The following is a 23,510-nucleotide window of genomic DNA, read 5'->3' on the forward strand; positions in this document are numbered from 1 at the left end:
CAATGATTGCTCCGAAACGAAAAGAGCAGGTCTGAAGAGATCAATTTTTTTGTGTGTCACGTGGCTTTCGTTTTCGTGCTTCTCTCACGGTGCCTTTAAATAATGTGCCATGTGTGTTTTTCATTCACTGAGTCAGTAACTATTTACTAAGTCCCCCCCCCCCCCGCCCCGCCAGTACTTTGCCAGGCACTGTGCTAGGCTCCAGGGAACCCCAGTGAACAAAACACCTCCGGGCTCTCCCAGGTTTAGATCAAGTGGCGGAGAGAAGCCAAACAATAAGTATGTAAAATATGCAACGTCTAGCAGGTGGCAAGAAAGGCTACGAAGGGAAACAAAAGGGGAGATCAGCAGTCACAAGCTGCGAGCCCAAGCTGGACTTCGGTGCTCTCAAAAAATACCCTCCTGCCCTCTCTTCCGTCACTGAGGGCTGTCGCGTAACCAAACAATAGACGCCTTCGCAGCGGACTGGAAGCCCCTTTCTGAGGCTCAGCTGCCTCCACCTTCTCTGGTCAGGCAGTTTCCCTGGATTTTCATTTTAAAAACACAGACTAACGGGATCCCCAGATAACTTTAACCCGCACAGCCGTCTCCTGAGGCCTGCGTCTGAGGCACCAGGGTGGACTCAGCAAACACATCTCAGGACTGTAAGCCCGGGTGAGCCTCGCCCACCTCCACGGTTTCCCAATTCAATTCTTTCTGAGGGAGCAAAAGAAAAGATGTGCGCTAAGAGTCCACAGAGGAGGTCTCATCAGGTTTCAGAATCGCTAAAGGAGATGGAGTCAGTTTAGGCGGAGGGCAGTCCTCAAACTCCAAGACTCTAATCAGAATGAAAATGTCAGGAAGGAAAAAGCAGACTTTCCCGGGTTTAACTGACACGGAAAACATCGCCAGCAGAGCCCGCGGAGAGCGGCCCGGCGGCCATTACGGGGGCGCCGCTTCGCCACAGCTCTTTTCCCGCAGACAAAGCCTCCTCGTCAGTCCCTCTGCTGCCGCCGAAGGGGCACCACGTTCGGCAGAAGAAAAAGAGAGCCGCTGCTCTCCGTCAGGCAGCCAGACAATAGCGGCGGCCAGGCCGCGCCTTGCCAAAGGGCAGAGGACCGGCATCTTTGTTTCCACCCTGTCCTTCAAACCCGGTCTCCGCGGGCTGTCGTAGCGAGGAGGGCGCGGAGAAGGAGAAAACGACTCGGGACCACTCTTCCCGCTCGTTGCTTTGCAGCAGCAGGGACGGGGCGGCTTCTCCCGGGCCGCGGCGGGCACCAGCCGAGCCCGCGCTCCCCTCGTCCACGACACTACTCCTCCGGCCCCGCGGGAAGTAGTGCCGTCCGCGCGGAGGGAAACGGCGCGCGGTGAGACGCCCGGCCGTCGTGACGCGTCCGCGGAAACGCGGATTCCTCGCGCTCGTGCGCGTCGACCGCCCGCGGCCCATCCTGTGCTGGTGGCCGGAGTCCCCGGGCCGTCCCTCGAGAGCAGGCGGCCCTGGAGGCCGGCGGCTGGAGGGGTACGGCCTCTCCGGCCTTACGGGCGCCCTGGCAGGGCCTCCGTCCCGGGAGTGGGGGTTTGTCTGGCCCGCAGCTGTACACGGCCGGGCCCGCTGTCCCCCTCTCCAGCCGGACAGCAGGTGCCGCGAGTCCGGCCCCGGACCGCGGTGAGCGTGGCAGCCTGACTGGCCGGGGTCGGCCCGGAGCCCCCTCCCAAGCTCCCCCGCCGGGCGCCGCCAGCCTCGTGTCCCTGTGCTGGGAAGTAGCGTGGTTGTGAGGGCTCCCAGTGAGCGAATGCAGGTAAAACGCCCGGCGTTCAGCACCCACAGTGAAGTTCTCCAACAGAGCGAGCAGTGAAAAGGGACCCAGTATTAATACATACGGCAACGCGGATGGCTCTAAAAACACATTATGCTGGGGGCGGGAGGAGAGGTAAACGCGGAAGACCTTAGCGTGTCCGACTGCGTTTATCTGAAATTGTAGAAGAAGCAAAACTGTGGAGATGAAAGAGGCGAGAGGATGGGAGGCAGAGGAGCAGGAGGGAACTGTGGGCGTGATGGCGCAATTCCACGCCTTGATGGGAGTGGATGTTGAGGACGTGTGCAAAATTCAACGCTCTGCACCTTCACATGGGTGGATTTTATTACACTCAAATTACACCTCAAACGATCTTGGGCGGGGGGAGAGTTAAAGTAGTGGGTAAGGGTAGTCGAGGAACATGGGACCGTTTGGTGGAAAATAATTACATTTACAAAATCTGAGAGCTGAACGCGTGCAATCTCTGGACTGAGTGGCTCCTCCTCCCCTAGGAGTGAGTGAACATCAGCACAGGACCAGCTCTGGCTCTCGAAGGAGGCACGGTACCAGACCCAGCTTGTGCGCCTCGCCGCTTTGCTCAGTCCCACCTCCACCCTCATCTTAACCTCTAGCTCGGTGCGGAGGCCTGGACTCCACTGCTGTGGTTTCCTCTCAGAACAGCCTCCCCGTGGGTGAGGGTCAGGCTTCAGCGCCGTCTCCCCCGCAGTCCGATCCTGATGGTCGGTCGGTCGGAGGCACTGGCTCCTCCCACCAGTCCCAGACTCAGGTGAAAAACCCTGAGGTTCAGCTTCTTCTTGTCTCCTTGGCAATTGCTGGGAGGGTCAGAAGACACGCCCAGAAGAGTGGGGCATTGGAGCCCCACGAGGCAAACTTACACCACAGAGGACAACCTAAGAGGGCAGAGAGCAAGAAGTAGGAAACATATAAACTCCTCTCCCCTTTTCTCCATAGGCAGCTGGTCCCAAGGCGTGATGGTTCTGCATGGCTTGTCGGGAAGGTGTCCCTGGGGACCGAGCAATCAGCTGTACTTCTCTCGTGAAGCACCGCTTTCCATTTGCTTTCCTTTGCCTTTCCCCTCACCCTTGCTGCCCTGGAATTGCGCCTCCTAATAAAATCTTAGCGCTTAAACTTGGCCTCAGGCTCTGCTTTCTAGGTAATCCTTTAGCAGCCTTTGGTCTTTCACTCTGTGCTTTACTGAAAATTTCACAGCCACAATAGCAAACAAAATTAAGGTTCTTTTTGGCTCTGGCGTACTGTCCTATTAGCCCTGAACTGCTACTTGAAAAAGCAACCAGCTGAAACCAATACTAAGTACATACATTTATATACACATACCTCTGTGTGAGTTAGTAGAGATGAAAAAATTTGTTTTTCCATTTATAAGTTCCTAGTGGTGTTTCCTCTCAAGAGTAAGTTCCTAGAGCACAGGCACTTGTATGTTTTGAACATTTGGAAGCTTAAAAAACTTGAGATGCATGTGAGTGCAAACCCAAGAAAATCCTGTTCAGTCATGATCATAAAGCTGTCATTTTGTCGGGGGGTCTGCTTATGTTTTTTGGTTCATTCATAAAGCCATGTTCTATCTTTGCTAAAATCTTATTATTAGGGAAGGATATGTTAAAGCCACTTACAGAAACATCTGTTCCTGAATGCTTTGCAAAACAATTTTTCTTTGCATTACTTTAAATATTGAAGACGAGTAAGTTTGTATTTTTAATGATAACAGCCACTGGCTTTGTGGCCTCCTGTTTATTGCAGGGTTGTCAGACCTTTTTCTTCCCTCCCACTTGGCTTGCCAACCATCTGTAACTTGATCAACAGTAATTTGAGATGAGACTGGCCAGGGTCATATGTTAAATAGGACATTTCCACTTTCTTGACCACAAAATCCTCCCTTTCCTGGCCACTTAAACACTGTTACATAATCTACAAACATGTGGCTCTGATGATGATCTGCTACATGTGCTGGCAGAGGTCACACCTGCAAATCTACCTTTCTGTTGGCACAATATACTTTTTTTACTAGAGACATTTTTATTGTTTATAATATGGTGTACCAGAGCATTTAAAAGTTATTTTTAAAAACATGTTCTGCCTTATCTACATCATCATAATGAATTGATTTTTGCAGAGAAAACTTTGTCATCCTATCATGTGAACAATTTTTAATCTTTACATTTGAAAAATGTTTTATCTGGGGTTAATTTCAATCACAGACAAACACAAAGCCAGGCTGTACACATAATGTATTTAAATAAATTTTCACAGAAAGAAAAAAAATTTTTTAATATCTTAGGTTATAGACATGCGGTATCAGAGGACATCCCATTAAGCAAATGTGAGAGCTTTTCTTTAAATTCTAGCACTTGATTCTTTCCGAATATATGAGGGCAGATAACGTTCTAGGTTTTATATATACAAATAGGTCTTGGCCTTTTCAGTATAGGTCATAAGCTTTGCTGCAGTTGTCATTACTCAAACATTTTTAGAATTCTTTAGAGTTCTGAAAGAGACTGAGTCACTTTCTTTTAAATAACATCATCAGTGATAGCAAATCTTTCTCTTTTGAGAGTGGATTTAATTTTTAGAAATAACTCTGCAGTCATTTGAAACCAGACCAAGCTGAGGAACATTGTTTAGCAGGAGAAAACTGAACATGAAAAAATAATAAGTGAATGGAGTGATACTTTTTAAAAAATTAAACTCTTAGAAAAGGAGAATTAAGGAAAAGATTGAAGCAGAAATTAATGAATGAGAAAACAAAAAACACAATTATTGATCAATTCCAAAAGTAATTCTTTGGAAAAAAATAAGAAAGTAGAGAAATATCTGGCAAATCTATTTAATTAAAAAAAGAAAATATAAATAAAATTATAAAGGAGAAAGGAGACAACAGATATGGAGAAGTCTGAGGGGATTATATGAGAATACTATGTATAGTTAGCTATATGCCAATATATGTTTTTTCCAGGAAAAACATAAATCACCCAAATTTAATCAAGAAGAAGTTAGAAAAACTAAGTAGATCAAAACTAGAGAAGAAGTCAAAAAAGGCTCACCCTAGAGATTTTATAGGCAAATTCTTGGAAATTTTGAAGGACATGTAATTCCCTTTCTGCATGCATAAATATATTAAAATTTAATCCATTTTATGAAGCAAATATAATTATTATAAAACCTATCAACTGTGGTACAAAAAGAATAGCCAAAAAATATGAAGTCACATAAGAAATCAAATGCCAGAATTCCCCCCAGAACTATCAGCAAATTACATTCAATGAAATAAGTAATTTTTAACATGATCAAGTAGCTTTTATCCTAGAAATGCCAAGATATTTTAATAATGGGAAAATAATTGAAATAACAAATCATACATTTAGGCCATATAAGAAAAAACTTTGTTATCTCAATAGATGATAAAAATCTAACACCTACTCCTGGTTACAACAACTAAATTTTTTAAAAGACCTCTTAGTAAATATTAAACCAATAGCCAGCATCATATATTTTAATAAGGTTCTATAAAAATAATAATGCTAATGGTAAGACAGCCAAACTGTAAGGAAGAAGAGAAAGTGTATAGTAATTCCTCACCCTCCCATCATCACTCCTTATTCTCCTTCCCAGACATAACCTTCATTAACAGTTTCTTACATGTCCTTCCAGAAATCTTCCATGAACATAAAAGCATGACCATCCCTTTGAAAAAAACAAATAGAATCTTACTATACGTACTGTTCTGCACTTGATTTTTTTCATTGTATACAATAACTTGGACACCTTCCCATATCAGCACATAGATCTACCAAAAATTTTCATAACTTATTATATGAATATGTGAATTATGTAGCAGTTCACATATTATATGAATGCACCATAATTTTTCACTCCCCTATTGGGGAACATTTTCTAGTTTTCTGCAATTCTATACAGTTACACTGAGTATCCTTGAGTATAGGATTAATGCCTAGCAATGGAATTGCTGGATCCATTTCTGAATAGATATTTCCAAATTAGCATCTAAAAATTAGTCTGGGTTAATTTATAATCCCTCTAAAAATGTTTGCAAAAATATCGATAATCGTTGAGGGTAGGTGATGAGCACGTGAGAGTTCATTTTACTATTCAATCTACTTTCATGTGTATTTTTAAATTTCCATACTCAATGATATGACAGGAGAGACATTCTCATTAAAATCAGGTATAAAGATGCCCGCTATCAGTACTATCCTTTAAAATTATGCTGAAATAATTCTGACAAGAAACAGAAATAGGTAAAATATTGAAGGCAGAAGAAAAGTTACCTTTATTTGCAGATACTTTTGCCTAGAAAACTCAAGACACGATTAAAAAGCTATTATAAAATAACTATTAAAAACCAGTAACTTTTCCAGATCCAGTAATAACCTGTAGGGAAATATGTATTTTTTAAAGATTCTATTAAAATATAAATAATATTGGCAACACCTGGAAGGGATTGATACAAAAAAAGAGAGAAGAGAAAAAGCATGAAAGCAAAAAGATTTAAATAGATTGAGAAATCTGTTATGCTTCTAGATAAATGTATCTAGTCCTTTGTTTGTGATTTTAACCCAAATTCTAATAAGATTTTTTTTAAGTTGAAAAAAATTAATTTCCGTTTGGAAGAAAGAGCAGGAGAGTAGCCAGAATACTTTTGAAAAGGAAGAATGATAATAGGAGAGTCACTGTACCAGATGTTAATACATGTTATAAAGCCACAATAATTACAATGATTTTGAACTACTGAGAAAAGCTTGACAAATAGATTAATAGTTCAGAAAAAGCCCTGAAAGAAAATTTAATATGCCAATAAATGAAGTATCACCAGCGAGGAGGACATAGATTATTCAAAACTGGCCAGTAATTTAGTCGATTAGATGCTCACTTCATACAATTTACTGAAATACATCCCAGATGGATCAAAGGGACAAATGTAAAAACGAAACTGTGAAAGAACTAAAAGAAAATATGAGTCCCTTAAATAAGGGATTTTGAGTGGGAAAAAAGCTATGAAATACAAGATATATAGATGTATCTGCATAAGCATTTAGACCATCTGTATGTCAAAAATTACAAACAATATTAAATTAAAAGTCAAGAAGTAGAAAGATATTTGCCGTAAGAGTTAGTATTTGCAACAAGGTCCTTAAAAGCCTTTTCAAAGAAGAAATCCCAACACCTTTTGGGTCAAAACAGCATCACTGTATTATGGGTTATGTCTTATGAGTTCAGAGGGAACCACTCTGAAGAAGAGAGTTCATTCGGAAGAATCATTTGTCCCAGTTTTAGAATGCAAGGTTTTTGCTTTTGGTATGTTTTGTTTTGTTTGTTTCCACCTCATTTCATGTGTACAAAGTGATATTATTTGGATTACAAATGCTTTTTTTTTCCATTTTCTTTTTCTAAGGAGGTCAGGAAATATTCTCCCTGATTTACACCAAGGCAGTGGGAAGCCAGAAATGGGTTACTGGAATTAGTCATCTTTTTTTTTATATATATATACTCTGAAGAAAGAGCATGGATGGACATGTGATAAGGAATGACTGGAGGGAAAACAAAGACTTAGCAAGGCTTGGATCAGAGAAAGAAGTGCCCTAAACTTTAAGTAGATTAAACACAACGGAGGGGAAGGGAGCTGGGGAACAGGCAAGGGGAGGTTATCCTAGCATGGGGAGAATGAAAATCACTCTAGCTCACCAGCCATCAGGTCTGTCATGACGCTGGATGATAAACAGTGAAAGAAATCACACCCACAGCATTCTCATCATGTCGAACTCGTTTACCTTCCTGAAATACTAGCTCTACTCTATGTCACTATTTGTCTAAGAATACTGTTGTTAATTCGTGTCCCTGTTTACTTACCTGGCCTTCGTCAGTTAACAAGACTAGAAGTTATGTCTAAACAGCCAAAATGAAGGTCCATTGCACAATAGGATTTTCATGTAGTTTTAAAATACAATCATGGTAATAAAGTTTATGCAAATACTTTTAGAATTTGCTCTCATAGAAAACAGTATTAGTTAACCTCTGAACTTGTTGCTTGTTTTTTGATCACCTTATTTATTTCCCAGTGTTGTGAATACAAAGGAACTTTGCAAGAAACTCTCATGTTCTGATAAACTTACATCTATAAAGTGATCCATGTTAATTAAATGCACCGGAACTAACTCTATTTAAAAGTAGGAAAATAAAGAATCCTTTTACTATAAGACTGTTGCCCACTCATTTATCTGTTTTTGTTCATCTCAAATGATAGGTATCAGAAAATATATACTCTATACTCATTTCAAAATGTTCCTAAAATTGATACGTGTCATCAACTGCAAAGGGAATTCTTTAACCTATTGTAAATTACAGCATTAACCTCAAGTTGCATGTAATATCAGTATAAGATTTATCGTAAGAACATTGTCTAAGTACAAACGTTTTCATAAATAAATTTCCATCTAAATCCTCTCTCAAAAGTGAGTAAATTTCATGTAATAAGTCCTTCCTAACTTCCTTTTCCTGCTCCAAACCCACATTCTTTCGTTCTATAACTCTTGGCCATCAAAATCTTTCAGTGAGCTGTAGCCACCAAACAGGTTTCCAGGATTTGATCTCAAATAGTTTTTAAAAATGGGGGGATTGTTCAAACTGAAATATTTGGCTATGCCTCAGGGGAAAAAAATAAAAGGCACTCTTAATCCATGGTTCTGACAGCACTGTTCTGATTTTTTTTTTAAATTGCCGGTACTGGCATGAATGAAATATAGAATGATTCATCCAATGAGAATTTTTGAATGCTGGTAGAAAACTGTACAGAAAATCCAGGTGAGTTGAAGGAGAAAGAGATCAGGGACTTGTGAGGAAAATGCAATCAGAAAACAAAAAGAGAGGTTCTATGAACGCAGGCAAACAAACATAGCAGGTTTGAACTCTTAATATTTAAAGCCTGCTAAAGGCCAGTGACAGATGACACCAGGATGGGAGAAGAGCCAAGGGTGAGAAGTTTCTAAGCTGTTAAATAGATGTAACTCACTGATGAGAGTGCCCATGTGGGATTTTAATTACTCAGACATCTGTTTAGCGAAGTGTATAGTAAATAGGGATCAAATACAGAGATCAAATTATGTGGGGAAGAGAGTGGAGATGACATTCATGACTCAGAAAGGAGAGCTATCAGTCAGGGGAAAATCAATCCCGGCTTTACATCTCACCAACAGAGAAGCAATTATTTTAGATGTGGGGCTGGTTAGCATCCTAGGTCATGAATTTAATTAAATAACCCTCGAGTGGCAGAAAACAGAACAAACCACTGTATTTAACTGTCAGTAAGACATGCTGCAAATCAATGGTCCAAATTCCTCCTCTTCTCCTTCCCTCCTTACAGCTGTCAGTGACAAACAAGGTAAAAGAAGCTAATAGTTGATGTAACAACATGGATGGACTTGGAGGGCATTATGCTATGTGAAATAAGTCAGACAGAGAAAGACAAATACTGTATGATATCACTTATATGTGGAATATTAAAAAAAATAAAGAAATAAATACAACAAAACAGAAACAGACTCACAGATGTAGTGGTTACCAGTGGGAAGAGGGAAGGGAGGAGGGGCAAGTTAGGCGTAGGGAATTTAGAAGCACAAATTACCATGTATAAAACAAATAAGCTACAAGGATATATTGTACAGTCAGGGAAGATAGCCAATATTTTATAATAACTTTAAATGGAGTATAATCTATAAAATTATTGAATCGCTATGTTGTACACCTGAAACTAATATAACACTGTAAATCAACTATACAATTAAAAAAATAATTAAAATAAAAGCCAGTTTAAACCTAAAAAAAGTCCAAAGTGCCTTAACCAATGGGTAAATGTAATAGTTACAATTAAGACAGTCATTTGATCCTTTTAATCTCTGAAACAGAAGAGCTACAAACCGGTATTTTCTATACAGTGAATTTTGTGGCAAAATAAGCCACAGTATACACAAGCCTCAACATTTGCTAGCACCTTACTTAAAGTTAGATGATTTGAAAACAGACAAATCCTTCATGCTTTCAAGGTCAGTTTCTAAATTTGACATCTTAGATTGGAGATGGCCTTACCCAGGAATTTAAGGTCAGGGTTTATGAATTTAAGGAAAGGGCTGGAGATCTAAAAACACAACAGACAGATCCTTCATTCTTTCAAGGTTAGTTTCTAAACTTGACATCTTGGATTGGAGATGGCCTCACCCAGGAATTTAAGGTCAGGGTTTATGTTAAGCAGGACCTCAAATCAAGTTTAGAAACTAGCAAATCTTTAATCCTGTCTTTAAGGGGATAGTTTGAGAGAAAAGGTTAGAAAAACAGGTCAACCTCCTGTAACTATGAGGTTGTCATTTGTTTTTACATACTGAATGAAATATGCCTGTTTGGTGTTCAGTGTCTTGTGCCTATTTTATTCCCTGTGTCTGGGCAAATGTGTTTATATTAGAAAACTCCATGAGGGCAGGAAATTTAGCTTTTCTTTATAATAAATCATCTGGAATAAACTCTACTGATCTAAGAGTATGGGGCCTGGTGTGCCCAACTGCCGGCCAAAATGTGTAATCTGTCACTGGCTGTCAGATTGCCCATAAATCACGTATTGGTTTGCACAGAAGAGTTTACAAAATTGTTACATGCATCATTGCAAGTTATCTTCATAGGCATCTTATGAGTCTGCTGAGCAAGCATTATCACCTTTACTATTTAACAGACATGATCAGAACCCAAACTTTCACCATCTCCTTTCAGGTACCACTGATACACAACAGGTGAACTGAATGAATAATATAATAAGGTTCAACCAGTAATAAGATTCAACCATTCTGTTTCTGAAATGATAAAAATAAACTGTTGTTCATGTAAGCTAAATTAGATATCCTAATGATAGTTGAATTTTAAATAAACTGCAGGGGGTGGGGAGGGGAAACAGAGGATTGGAATTGACAAAATCCAAACCAGGAGTGAAAATAACAAAGAATACCATCAGTGAGAGACACTATTTTTCCTCTAGCACAAATAGAAAATATTTTTTAAAAAGTCTCATAATAGACTTCGCAAAGAATAAAGAAAGCTTCATTTTGCTTTAAGTGTTTTATGTCAAGAAACATTTCATATATTTTCCAAATTGCATATGAACAACTTAAAGCACCCATTCAAATTCCACTAAATATTTTTATTTTTCTTAGCTTAAAACTATTTGATAAGTATGAAATGATTTAAGAAGTGAAAAATTTCAAATACAACATACAATAGCAAGAAATACATAACAGGAAATTCACCATTCCCATAACATTTGAGGAGGTCTTATAGCAGATGGACTAATTTCTGTCATTATTAATGAAGAAAGATGGAAACCACCTTTATTTTCTCAGTTTGTTCAAAGGTTCATAAGAGAAGCTGGGCAGGCAGGCAGGAGAGAAAGGGAAGCTACAAAACTGAGGATAAAGATTACATTTTCTTATGCAATGGATCTAAGAGATTACTGCAAGGAAACAAAATAGGCCCTTTTCAAAAAAAAACTGCAGGCAATTCTAGACTGATACAAGGCAAAAAGAAATGGGGTAATCTTGGGTATGATGAAATTTTAAAATATACAACAAAGCTATGTACTGTTAGGAAATGATGACAGAGATGAATCCAGAAAATACCAAAAATAAATGGGTAGGTTTCTTTTGAGAGGGGAAAAAAAAAGAGTCTGAGAAGGAAACCTGAAGGCCAACCAGACTGGAAACAGGGTGTCCAAGGGGCTCTCTGGTTACCATTTACTTCCTCTCCAGGCCTCCAGGGGAGATCACTGTAAAGAATGTCCTTTAGATTAAAAAAAAGACACAGTTGCCAACTAACCAAGACTCCTGAGTCTAATCACATATTCCCCAAGGTCAGAAACACTACATAGGAAACATGAAAAGGACAGTTCTAGTGCTGTTTTTATTTAAAATTTTATCACAACTCCCTCTTACCCTCCTTTCAGCTCCGTTTGTGAAAATGTAAATTCTGAGTCGGACAGTATTCTTTTCAAATTTTTCCTTAAATCCCTGAAAATCTGACTTTTGAAACCTGGGAATGTGAAGCTAGGACAAGGGAACACTGAGGGCCCATTTTATTTGTTTGCTTCCTTGTTTATTCATGAGCAGGGCTAGACTAAGAAGAAACCTTTCAATGAAAATGGAAAGCATGCCTGCAATAGTATAGTGCTTAATATTGACTTCTACCCCGTCCAGCCCCAGGAAAGGTAAGGAACAGTTTAGATATAGGGTAAGAAGAGGTTTAGGGAGCTTAGGATGAAGAGGAGACTTCCTACATTTTAGGAAAACCTGGCAGGTTATCGATAGATTCCATGTGTTCGGCTAACACATTTGTGTAACCAGCATCAGTATGTCTTTCAAATGCCCTGTACTTCGTCATCAGTGTCTTCTTTCAGCTAGTACTTCCCTTGGATATCCTACTGCGGAATTTGCAAGGCCAGCCTTCCTTGCCTGTGCCTGTGAGGAATTGGCAAAATAATTAAAAGGTGTTTTTTCTTTGCGGTACGCAGGCCTCTCACTGTTGTGGCCTCTCCCGTTGTGGAGCACAGGCTCCGGATGCGCAGGCTCAGCGGCCATGGCTCACGGGCCCAGCCACTCCGCGGCATGTGGGATCTTCCCGGACCGGGGCACGAGCCCGTGTCCCCTGCATCGGCAGGCGGACTCTCAACCACTGCACCACCAGGGAAGCCCATAATTAAGAGTTCTTGAACACCATGTTTCATCTGTATCTAGTTGGAAGGGTGTGTGTGTGGGGGGGTGTGTGTGTGTGTGTGTGTGTGATCTTTAATGGAACAATAACTAATACCTTAGATCCTTTAATGTCTTAAAAATTTACCTTTAGAGCATATCCTATGCAAATGACCATGAATAGTTCCTCATACGTTCAAGCCACTAATTTTTAAAGTATTCCATAAATTTAGAAAATATCCAAAGGTTTTTCACAGTGATTAAATCTAGAATGTATTTAGTTCAAATATTTAGAAAGAGCTTTAACAACTATCATTCATAAATACTCTGCTGTGAACTCAAGTATAAAAATGTAACTTTTCTCAGTTAGTAAATGGTTGATAGCTGTCCACTCTCTGCAGAAGTGTATCTGAATATCCAGGGGAATAATACCTGAAAAAGAAAATTTGCTATTAGATCTTTGTGAAAAGATTTGGCACAGTAGGCAAAAAAGATTTAATATAAGGTATTTATCTGAAATAATTCTCTGAGTGAAACCTCTAATACACTGACCAGTTATGCTCCAGGAATGCTTTGTGCATGAGGGTAGAGATGATCAAGGAAGAGAACGACAGCTCACAAGACTGCCAGCAAACAAACAGCAAACATTTAAGGGATATCAATGCAATGGCAAAGGTGTATTTTCAAAGCCAGGAACTTGGATCCAGTAACAGTATTTTATTACAGAGACTCTGTTTTCATTATGTCAAGTGACTGATGTTGCTTTCATGATCGTAGCTAATAGGTTTTTTTTTGTAAGTTAGACAACACAGTCTATCATTACTAATCAACTTCCGCATTCTTACTACCCTACAGATTATTCTCAACGTATGTTTTTTTTTTAAATTTATTTATTTATTTTTGGCTGCGTTGGGTCTTCGTTGCTGCACGCGAACTTTCTCTAGTTGCGGCGAGCGGAGGCTACTCTTCATTTCGGTTCACGGGTTTCTCATTGTGGAGGCTTCTCTTGTTGCGGAGCACGGGCTCTAGGTGCACGGGCTTCAGCAGTTGTGGCACAAGGGCTCAGTAGTTGTGGCTTGCAGGCTCAGTAGTTGTGGCACATGGGCTTAGTTGCTCTGCGGCATGTGGGATCTTCCTGGACCAGAGCTCAAACCCATGTCCCCTGCATTGGCAGGCGGATTCTCAACCACTGTGCCACCAGGGAAGCCCTCAACATATGTTTTAATCAGATCTGGCTACCCATAAAAACAAAAATTTCTGGGGGTATAATTCACATTAAACAGCTATTTAATAAATAGTTTACAAATACTTCATCATACTAACCTAGGAAATAAATCCTTTTCGTTGGTTTTGGGCATCTACAGTACTATAAATTTACATTTATAAATTTATCATTTTATAAAATATATAGTATAAAAGTATTATATATATTGATTAATGCATTGTGAGATGCTTCATATACCATGAAAAGAATTTATATGCATATAAAAGTATGTCAAATAAAATTTGTCAGACATTCTAGAATATGCTAAATGGATAAAAAATCTAGTAAGTATAATTTAAAAATTTCTAAAACATTCAAAATAATTAAACCTCCTAAGGTGTTTTCTCCAAATAAAACCTAATATTCAAGACTTGCTTTATCCTTTGTTAATAAGCTTTACCTATCCTCAGATGCTTGACTTAAAAGCTCATAATTTATATTACATTAATTTCTTCCACAATTTGTCAAGTTAACATGGATAAAACTGTGTTTTCTCAACAGTGTGCTTATAGGCAGTCATAGATAAACAGATACATGCATACATAAAGAGCTACCTTAAAGAATGTATCTCCACCAAAGGCCTCCTACCCTTGAAAAAAATTGTCCCTCAACAGTGAGTCTCTTCAAAGTATTCCTAAACCAAGGAAGTTACAACTGTTTCTCTCTGAGTTAGTCACAAATTTTAAGCAGGCCTCACCTCCCTGGGTCTTATAAATGTGTTAGACATGAGACAGGTACTTCTTATAGAAATGGTAGAAAGTGGATTTAGAAAAACCAAAACTTTAAAAATTGTGCTGTTTCATATGGTAGCCACTAGCTACATGTAGTTCCCGAGTCCTAGAAATATGACTGAGGAACTGAATTTGTATATTTAAGTTTAATTAAAAATATTAATAACTGATATTCAATTAGTTATTAGAAAAATTTTAGGTGTGCTTGGAACAACTTGTGAATCTACTTTTTCAACTGTAAACTTTATATAATCTAAATACAGATCATGTATTTCCAATGAAATTTAATATCTGAATTGAGATGCACTAGAAGTGATAAAATACCCACCAGATTTCAAAAACTTAGTACAAAAAATGTAAAATAGCTGATTGATAATTTTTATACTGATTACAAATTGAAATTATAAAGCTTAGATATATTGGGCTAACAAAAATATATCATTAATATTTATTTACCCTGTTTCATTTTACTTTTTAAAATGTGGCTACTAGAAAATTTTAAATGACATATGTGGCTAATATTGTATTTCTGTTGGACAGTATTGCTTTAAAATAAAGGTCCCCAATAAATAAATTAGGACCTACCTATAATTCTTGAGGTTTTACCTGGCTAATTGCCAAGCTAATTGCCACTGTATACCTGTCTCTCCAGGGACCTCAGCGATGCCACATCTCCAGGATTCCCCACGGGGAAGGAAATGTGCTCAGGACTTATACTTCTCACCCTCTCAGCAGGGTGTACATTTATCACTACCTAACTCCTCATAAATGCATACAGACCACGTATGTATCTCAGTGTATGGACCCATAAATAAGTACATCAAGTTACCCATTAACTGTCAGAAATCTCATTCCAGCTAGAATCTGTCTGATGCTAAGGAATTCTTTTGGTTTTTTTTTTTTGGTCTATTTTTATTTAAGGAAACTTCATACTGTTTTCCATAGTGGATCCACCAATTTACATACCCACCAACAGTACACGAGGGTTCCCTTTTCTCTACACCCGCTCTAGCATATATTATCTGTAGACTTTTTTTTTTTTGATTCTTTGTACATTTCTTTGTCTTCAGAATGTACTCCAAAAATGGAGTTATATTTAAAATATTGTGTTCTTAAGTCACTTAAGATAATTACTTTTACAAACAATAAGAAAATAGTAAAATTGGCTTCTGTTTCTAAATTCTTAGGAATTGCTGGAATTTTTTTTCTATTTGATTTAATTTTATTTTTAATATTTTTAAAATTTTTAAAATTTAATTTTTTTAATTTATTTATTTTTGCGGTACGCAGACCTCTCACTGTTGTGGCCTCTCCCGTTGCGGAGCACAGGCTCCGGACGTGCAAGCTCAGCAGCCATGGCTCATGGGCCTAGCTGCTCTGTGGCATGTCGGATCTTCCTGGGCCGGGGCACGAACCTGTGTCCCCTGCATCGGCAGGCATCGGCAGGCGGACTCTCAACCACTGCGCCACCAGGGAAGCCTTAATTTTATTTTTTTATACAGCAGGCTCTTATTAGTCATCAATTTAATACACATCAGTGTATACATGTCAATCCCAATCGCCCAATTCATCACACCACCACCACCACCCCCCCGCCGCTTTCCCCGCTTGGTGTCCATACGTTTGTTCCCTACATCTATGTCTCAATTTCTGCCCTGCAAACCGGTTTACCTGTACCATTATTCTAGGTTCCACATATATGCATTAATATACGATAGTTGTTTTTCTCTTTCTAACTTAACTTCACTCTGTATGACAGTCTCTAGATCCATCCACGTCTCAACAAATGACGCAATTTCGTTCCTTTTTATGGCTGAGTAATATTCCATTGTATATATGTACCACATCTTCTTTATCCATTTGTCTGTCGATGGGCATTTAGGTTGCTTCCATGACCTGGCTATTGTAGATAGTCCTACAATGAACATTGGGGTGCATGTGTCTTCTTGAATTATGGTTTTCTCTGGGTGTATGCCCAGTAGTGGGATTGCTGGATCATATGGTAATTCTATTTTTAGTTTCTTAAGGAACCTCCATACTGTTCTCCATAGTGGCTGTATCAATTTACATTCCCACCAATTCTTCAAGAGGGTTCCCTTTTCTCCACACCCTCTCCAGCATTTCTTGTTTGTAGATTATCTGATGATGCCCATTCTAACTGGTGTGAGGTGATACCTCATTGTAGTTTTGATTTGCATTTCTCTAATAACTGGTGATGCTGAGCAGTTTTTCATGTGGTTCTTGTTCATCTGTATGTCTTCTTTGGAGAAACGTCTATTTAGGTCTTCTGCCCATTTTTGGATTGGGTTGTTTGGTTTTTTAATATTGAGTTACATGAGCTGTTTATATATTTTGGAGATTAATCCTTTGTCCATTGATTCATTTGCAAATATTTTCTCCCATTCTGAGGGTTGTCTTTTCATCTTGTTTATGGTATCCTTTGCTGTGCAAAAGCTTTGAAGTTTCATTAGGTCCCATTTGCTTATTTTTGTTTTTATTTCCATGACTCTAGGAGGTGGATCAAAAAAGATCTTGCTGTGATTTATGTCAAAGAGTGTTCTTCCTATGTTTTCCTCTAAGAGTTTTATAGTGTCCGGTATTACATTTAGGTCTCAAATCCATTTTCAGTTTATTTTTGTTTATGGTGTTAGGGAGTGTTCTAATTTCATTCTTTTACATGTAGCTGTCCAGTTTTCCCAGCACCACTTATTGAAGAGACTGTCTTTTCTCCATTGTATATCCTTGCCTCCTTCGTCATAGATTAGTTGACCATAGGTGCGTGGGTTTATCTCTGGGCTTTCTATCTTGTTCCATTGATCTGTTTCTGTTTTTGTGCCAGTGCCATATTGTCTTGATTACTGTAGCTTTATAGTATAGTCTGAAGTCAGGGAGTCTGATTCCTCCAGCTCTGTTGTTTTCCCTCAAGACTGCTTTGGTTATTTGGGGTCTTTTGTGTCTCCATACAAATTTTAAGATTTTTTTCTTCTAGTTCCGTAAAAAATGCCATTGGTAATTTGATAGGGATTGCACGGAATCTGTAGATTGCTGTGGGTAGTATAGTCATTTTCACAATATTGATTCTTCCAATCCAAGAACATGGTATATCTCTCCATTGTTGGTATCATCTTTAATTTCTTTCATCAGTGTCTTATAGTTTTCTGCATACAGGTCTTTTGTCTCCCTAGGTAGGTTTATTCCTAGGTATTTTATTCTTTTTGTTGCAATGGTAAATGGGAGTGTTTTCTTAATTTCTCTTTCAGATTTTTCATCATTAGTGTATAGGAATGCAAGAGATTTCTGTGCATTAATTTTGTATCCTGAAACTTTACCAAATTCATTGATTAGCTCTAGTAGCTTTCTGGTGGCATCTTTAGGATTCTCTATGTATAGTATCATGTCATCTGCAAACAGTGACAGTTTTACTTCTTCTTTTCCAATTTGTATTCCTCTTATTTCTTTTTCTTCTCTGATTTCCGTGGCTAGGACTTACAAAACTATGTTGAATAACAGTGGTGAGAGTTGACATCCTTGTCTTGCTCCTGATCTTAGAGGAAATGCTTTCATTTTTTCACCACTGAGAATGATGTTTGCGGTGGGTTTGTCATATATGGCCTTTATTATGTTGAGGTAGGTTCCCTCTATGCCCAGTTTCTGGAGAGTTTTTTTATCATAAATGGGTGTTGAATTTTATCAAAAGCTTTTTCTGCATCTATTGAGATGATCATATGGTTTTCTGTTTTGTTTTGTTTTTTTGCAGTACGCGGGCCTCTCACTGTTGTGGCCTCTCCCGTTGCGAAGCGCAGGCTCTGGACGCGCAGGCTCAGCGGCCATGGCTAATGGATCCAGCCGCTCCGCGGCATGTGGGATCTTCCCAGACCGGGGCACAAACCTGTGTCCCCTGCATCGGCAGGCGGACTCTCAACCACTGCGCCACCAGGGAAGCCCCGATCACATGGTTTTTATTCTTCAATTTGTCAATATGGTGTATCGCATTGATTGATTTGCATACATTGAAGAATGCTTGCATCCCTGGGATAAATCCCACTTGATCATGGTGTATGATACTTTTAATGTGCTGTTGGATTCTGTTTGCTAGTATTTTGTTGAGGATTTCTGCATCTATATTCATCAGTGATATTGGTCTGTAATTTTCTTTTTTTTGTAGTATCTTTGTCTGGTTTTGGTATCAGGGTCATGGTGGCCTCATATAGAATGAGTTTGGGAGTGTTCCTTCCTCTGCAATTTTTTGGAAGAGTTTGAGAAGGATGGGTGTTAGCTCTTCTCTGAATGTTTGATAGAATTCACCTGTGAAACCATCTGGTCCTGGACTTTGTTTGTGGGAAGATTATTTATTTATTTATTTATTTGTGGTACACGGGCCTCTCTCTGTCGCAGCCTCTCCCGTTGCGGAGCACAGGCTCCGGACGCGCAGGCTCAGTGGCCATGGCTCACGGGCCCAGCCGCTTGGCGGCATGTGGGATTCTCCCGGACCGGGGCATGTACCTGTGTCCCCTGCATTGGCAGGCGGACTCTCAACCACTGCGCCACCAGGGAAGCACTGTTGGAAGATTTTTAATCACAGTTTCAATTTCATTACTTGTGATTGGTCTGTTCATATTTTCTATTTCTTCCTGGTTCAGTCTTGGAAGGTTATACCTTTCTAAGAATTTGTCCATTTCTTCCAGGCTGTCCATTTTATTGGCATAGAGTTGCTTGTCGTAGTCTCTTAGGATGCTTTATATTTCCGCAGTGTCTGTTGTAACTTCTCCTTTTTCACTTCCAATTTTATTGATTTGAGTCCTCTCCCTCTTTTCCTTGGTGAGTCTGGCTAATGGTTTATCAATTTTGTTTATCTTCTCAAAGAACCAGCTTTTAGTTTTATTGATCTTTGCTATCATTTTCTTTGTTTCTATTTCATTTATTTCTGCTCTGATCTTTATGATTTCTTTCCTTCTGCTAACTTTGGGTTTTGTTTGTTCTTCTTTCTCTAGTTCCTTTAGGTGTACGGTTAGATTGTTTATTTGAGAGTTTTCTTGTTTCTTGAGGTAGGCTTGTATAGCTATAAACTTCCTTCTTAGAACTGCTTTTGCTGCATCCCATGGGTTTGGGATCATCGTGTTTTCATAGTCATTTGTCTCTAGGTATTTTTTGATTTCCTGTTTGATTTCTTCAGTGATCTCTTGGTTATTTAGTAATATATTGTTTAGCCTCCATGTGTTTGTGTTTTTTACGTTTTTTTCCCTGTAATGCATTTCTAATCTCATAGAGTTGTGGTCAGAAAAGATGCTTGATATGATTTCAATGTTCTTAAATTTACTGAGGCTTGATTTGTGACCCAAGATGTGATCTATCGTGGAGAATGTTCCGTGCGCACTTGAGAAGAAAGGGTAATCTGCTGTTTTTGGATGGAATGTCCTATAAGTATCAATTAAATCTATCTGGTCTATTGTGTCATTTAAAGCTTCTGTTTCCTTATTTATTTTCATTTTGGATGATCTGCCCATTGGTGAAAGTGAGGTGTTAAAGTCCCCCACTATTATTGTGTTACTGTTGACTTCCTCTTTTAGAGCTGTTAGCAGTTGCCTTATGGACTGAGGTGCTCCTACGTTGGGTGCATATATATTTATAATTGTTATATCTTCTTCTTGGATTGATCCCTTGATCACTATGTAGTGTCCTTCTTTGTCTCTTACAACATTCTTTATTTTAAAGTCTATTTTATCTGATATGAGTATTGCTACTCCAGCTTTCTTTTGATTTCCGTTTGCGTGGAATATCTTTTTCCATCCCCTCACTTTCAGTCTGAATGTGTCCCTAGGTCTGAAGTGGGTCTCTTGTAGGCAGCATATATATGGGTCTTGTTTTTGTATCCATTCAGTGAGCCTGTGTCTTTTGGTTGGAGCATTTAATCCATTCACATTTAGGGTAATTATCAATATGTATGTTCCTATGACCATTTTCTTAATTGTTCTGGGTTTGTTTTTGTAGGTCCTTTTCTTCCCTTGTGTTTTCCACTTAGAGAAATTCCTTTAGCATTTGTTGTAGAGCTGGTTTGCTGGTGCTGAATTCTCTTAGCTTTTGTTTGTTTGTAAAGCTTTTGATTTCTCCACTGAATCTGAATGAGATCCTTGCCGGGTAGAGTAATCTTGGTTGTAGGTTCTTCCCTTTCATCACTTTAAGTATATCATGCCACTCCCTTCTGGCTTGTAGAGTTTCTGCTAGAAATCAGCCGTTAACCTTATGGGAGTTCCCTTGTATGTTATTTGTCATTTTTCCTTTGCTGCTTTCAATAATTTTTCTTTGTCTTTAATTTTTGCCAATTTGATTACTATGTGTCTTGGCGTGTTTCTCCTTGGGTGTATCCTGTATGGGACTCTCTGTGCTTCCTGGACTTGGGTGGCTATTCCCTTTCCCATATTAGGGAAGTTTTCGACTATAGTCTCTTCAAATATTTTCTCTGGTCCTTTCTCTCTCTCTTCTCCTTCTGAGACCCCTAAAATGCGAATGTTGTTGCGTTTAATGTTGTCCCAGAGGTTTCTTAGGCTATCTTCATTTCTTTTCATTCTTTTCTCTTTATTCTGTTCCACAGCAGTGAATTCCACCATTCTGTCTTCCAGGTCACTTATCCGTTCTTCTGCCTCAGTTATTCTGCTATTGATTCCTTCCAGTGTAGTTTTAATTTCAGTTATTATATTGTTTATCTCTGTTTGTTCTTTAATTCTTCTAGGTCTTTGTTAAACATTTATTGCATCTTCTTGATCTTTGCTTCCGTTCTTTTTCCGAGGTCCTGGATCATCTTCACTATCATTATTCTGAATTCTTTTTCTGGAAGATTGCCTATCTCCATTTCATTTAGTTGTTTTTCTGGGGTTTTATCTTGTTCCTTCATCTGGTACATAGCCCTCTGATTTTTCATCTTGTCTGTCTTTCTGTGAATGTGATTTTTGTTCCACAGGCTGCAGGATTGTAGTTCTTCTTGCTTTTGCTGTCTGCCCTTTGGTCGCTAAGGAATTCAAAAGTAGCTTCTCATCAGGAAAAAGTTTGGAATCCCTACCTTAGCAATTAAAAGCAATTTAAATCTAATCAGAACAATCTTCATTTATGTCTTTTATACTTGCAAAAATGAAACAAATATTTGCTTGCTATGCATTTATCATCAAAACAAATAGTGAAAAAATAAGTGGCCATGTGTTGCTACATAAGTTTCTCCATTATTATTATAATGTTAAATTTGATCTAGCTAATAATGTGACTTAACATGGATAGAAAAAAGAACAAGAATAATATGCCTTGGTGTAGGTGTGTTTGGGTTTATCTTGTTTGGGACCCTCCTGTACCTGAATATCTGTTTCCTTGATGTTGGGAAAGCTGGACAGCCACATGTAAATCAATAAAGTTAGAACACTCCCTCATATCATACATAAAAATAAACTGGAAATGGCTCAAAGACTTAAATATAAGACATGGCACCATAAAACTCCTAGAAGAGAACATAGGCAAAACATTTTCTGACATAAATTGTAGCAATGTTTTCTAAGGTCAGTCTCTCAAGGCAACAGAAATAAAAGCAACAATAAACAAATGGGACCTAATCAAACTTATAAGGTTCTGTAAGCAAAGGAAACCGTACACAAAATGAAAAGTCTATGGACCGGAGGAAAACATTTGCAAACGATGCGACCAACAAGGGCTTAATTTCCAAAATATACAAATAGCTCATATAACTCAATAACAAAAAAACCAAAAAACCAATCAGAAAATGGGCAGAACACCTCAGTAGACATTTCTCCAAAGATGACACACAGATGTCCGACAGGCACATGAAGAGATGTTCAACATTGCTAATTATTAGAGAAATGCAAATAAAAACTACAGTGAGATATCACCTCATACTGGTCAGAATGGCCATCATTAAAAAGTCTACAAATAACAAATGCTGGAGAGAGTGTGGAGAAAAAATCCTCCTACATTGTTGATGGGAATGTAAATTGGTGCAGCCACTGTGGAAAACAGCATGGAGGTTCCTTAAAACCTAAAAATAGAGTGCCATACGATCCAGCAATAACACTCCTGGGCATATATCCAGACAAAACTATAATCTGAAAAGATACATACACCCCAATATTCATAGAAGCACTATTTACAGTAGCCAAGACATGGAAGCAACCTAAATGTCCATTGACAGATGAACAGATAAATATTTAGTATACACACACACACACACACACACAATGGAATACAACTCAACCATACAAAAGAATGAAATGATGCCATTTGCAGCAACATGGATGGACCTAGAGATTATCATACTAAGTGAAGTAAGCCAGAAAGGGAAAGACAAATACCATATGATATCACTTACATGTGGAATCTAAAATATGATACAAATGAACTTATTTACAAAACAGAAACAGACTCACAGACATAGAAAACAAACTTATGGTTACCAGTGGGGGCAGGGGATGGGGAAGGGATAAATTCAGAGTTTGAGATTAGCAGACACAAACTACTATATATGAAATAGATAAACAACAAGGTCCTACTGTATAGCACAGGGAACTATATTCAATATCCTGTAATAAACCATAATGGAAAAGAATATGAAAAAGAATATATGAATATATCTGAATATATATATATATATATATATATATATATGAATCACTTTGCTGTACACCAGAAACTAACACAACATTGTAAATCAACTGTATTTCAACTTTAAAAAAAAAGAAAAAAAGAACAAGAAGAGGGGTGCCCACTGAGGACAATAACAGATATTTACTGAATTGAATTCTTCCTATCTGTAAACCCTGTGGCTAATCCTAATAGCCTCTCACTTAATCCTAATAGCAACTCTGTGAAGTAGGTAATTATTCACATTTTACACATGAGAAAACTGGTTAAGAGGGTTAAGTAATATCTTCAAAGTCACAGTTAGCAAGTCGTTTGGACTGAGATAGGAACTTAG

General features: G+C 38.7%; 1 protein-coding gene across 2 annotated transcripts in view; it reads right to left on the bottom strand.

Moving 5' to 3' along the window:
- Nucleotides 1–12,550: 12,550 nt before the first annotated feature.
- SPAG6 (sperm associated antigen 6) overlaps nucleotides 12,551–23,510 on the bottom strand; it is a 74,071-nt gene continuing 63,111 nt past the window's right edge. Inside the window, exon 10 of one of the 2 annotated variants that reach the window (XM_029238621.1) lies at nucleotides 12,551–12,979. In XM_029238621.1, coding sequence (XP_029094454.1) covers nucleotides 12,914–12,979 — 66 coding nt within the window. In that variant the 3' untranslated portion in view covers nucleotides 12,551–12,913. The remainder of the gene's footprint in view (nucleotides 12,980–23,510) is intronic. The other variant, XM_029238620.1, reaches the window with a different exon arrangement.

This window comes from Monodon monoceros, unplaced genomic scaffold (genome assembly GCF_005190385.1).
Source record: "Monodon monoceros isolate NGI ecotype Baffin Bay Population unplaced genomic scaffold, NGI_Narwhal_1 Super_Scaffold_21, whole genome shotgun sequence".
Classification (NCBI taxonomy): Eukaryota; Metazoa; Chordata; class Mammalia; order Artiodactyla; family Monodontidae; genus Monodon; species Monodon monoceros.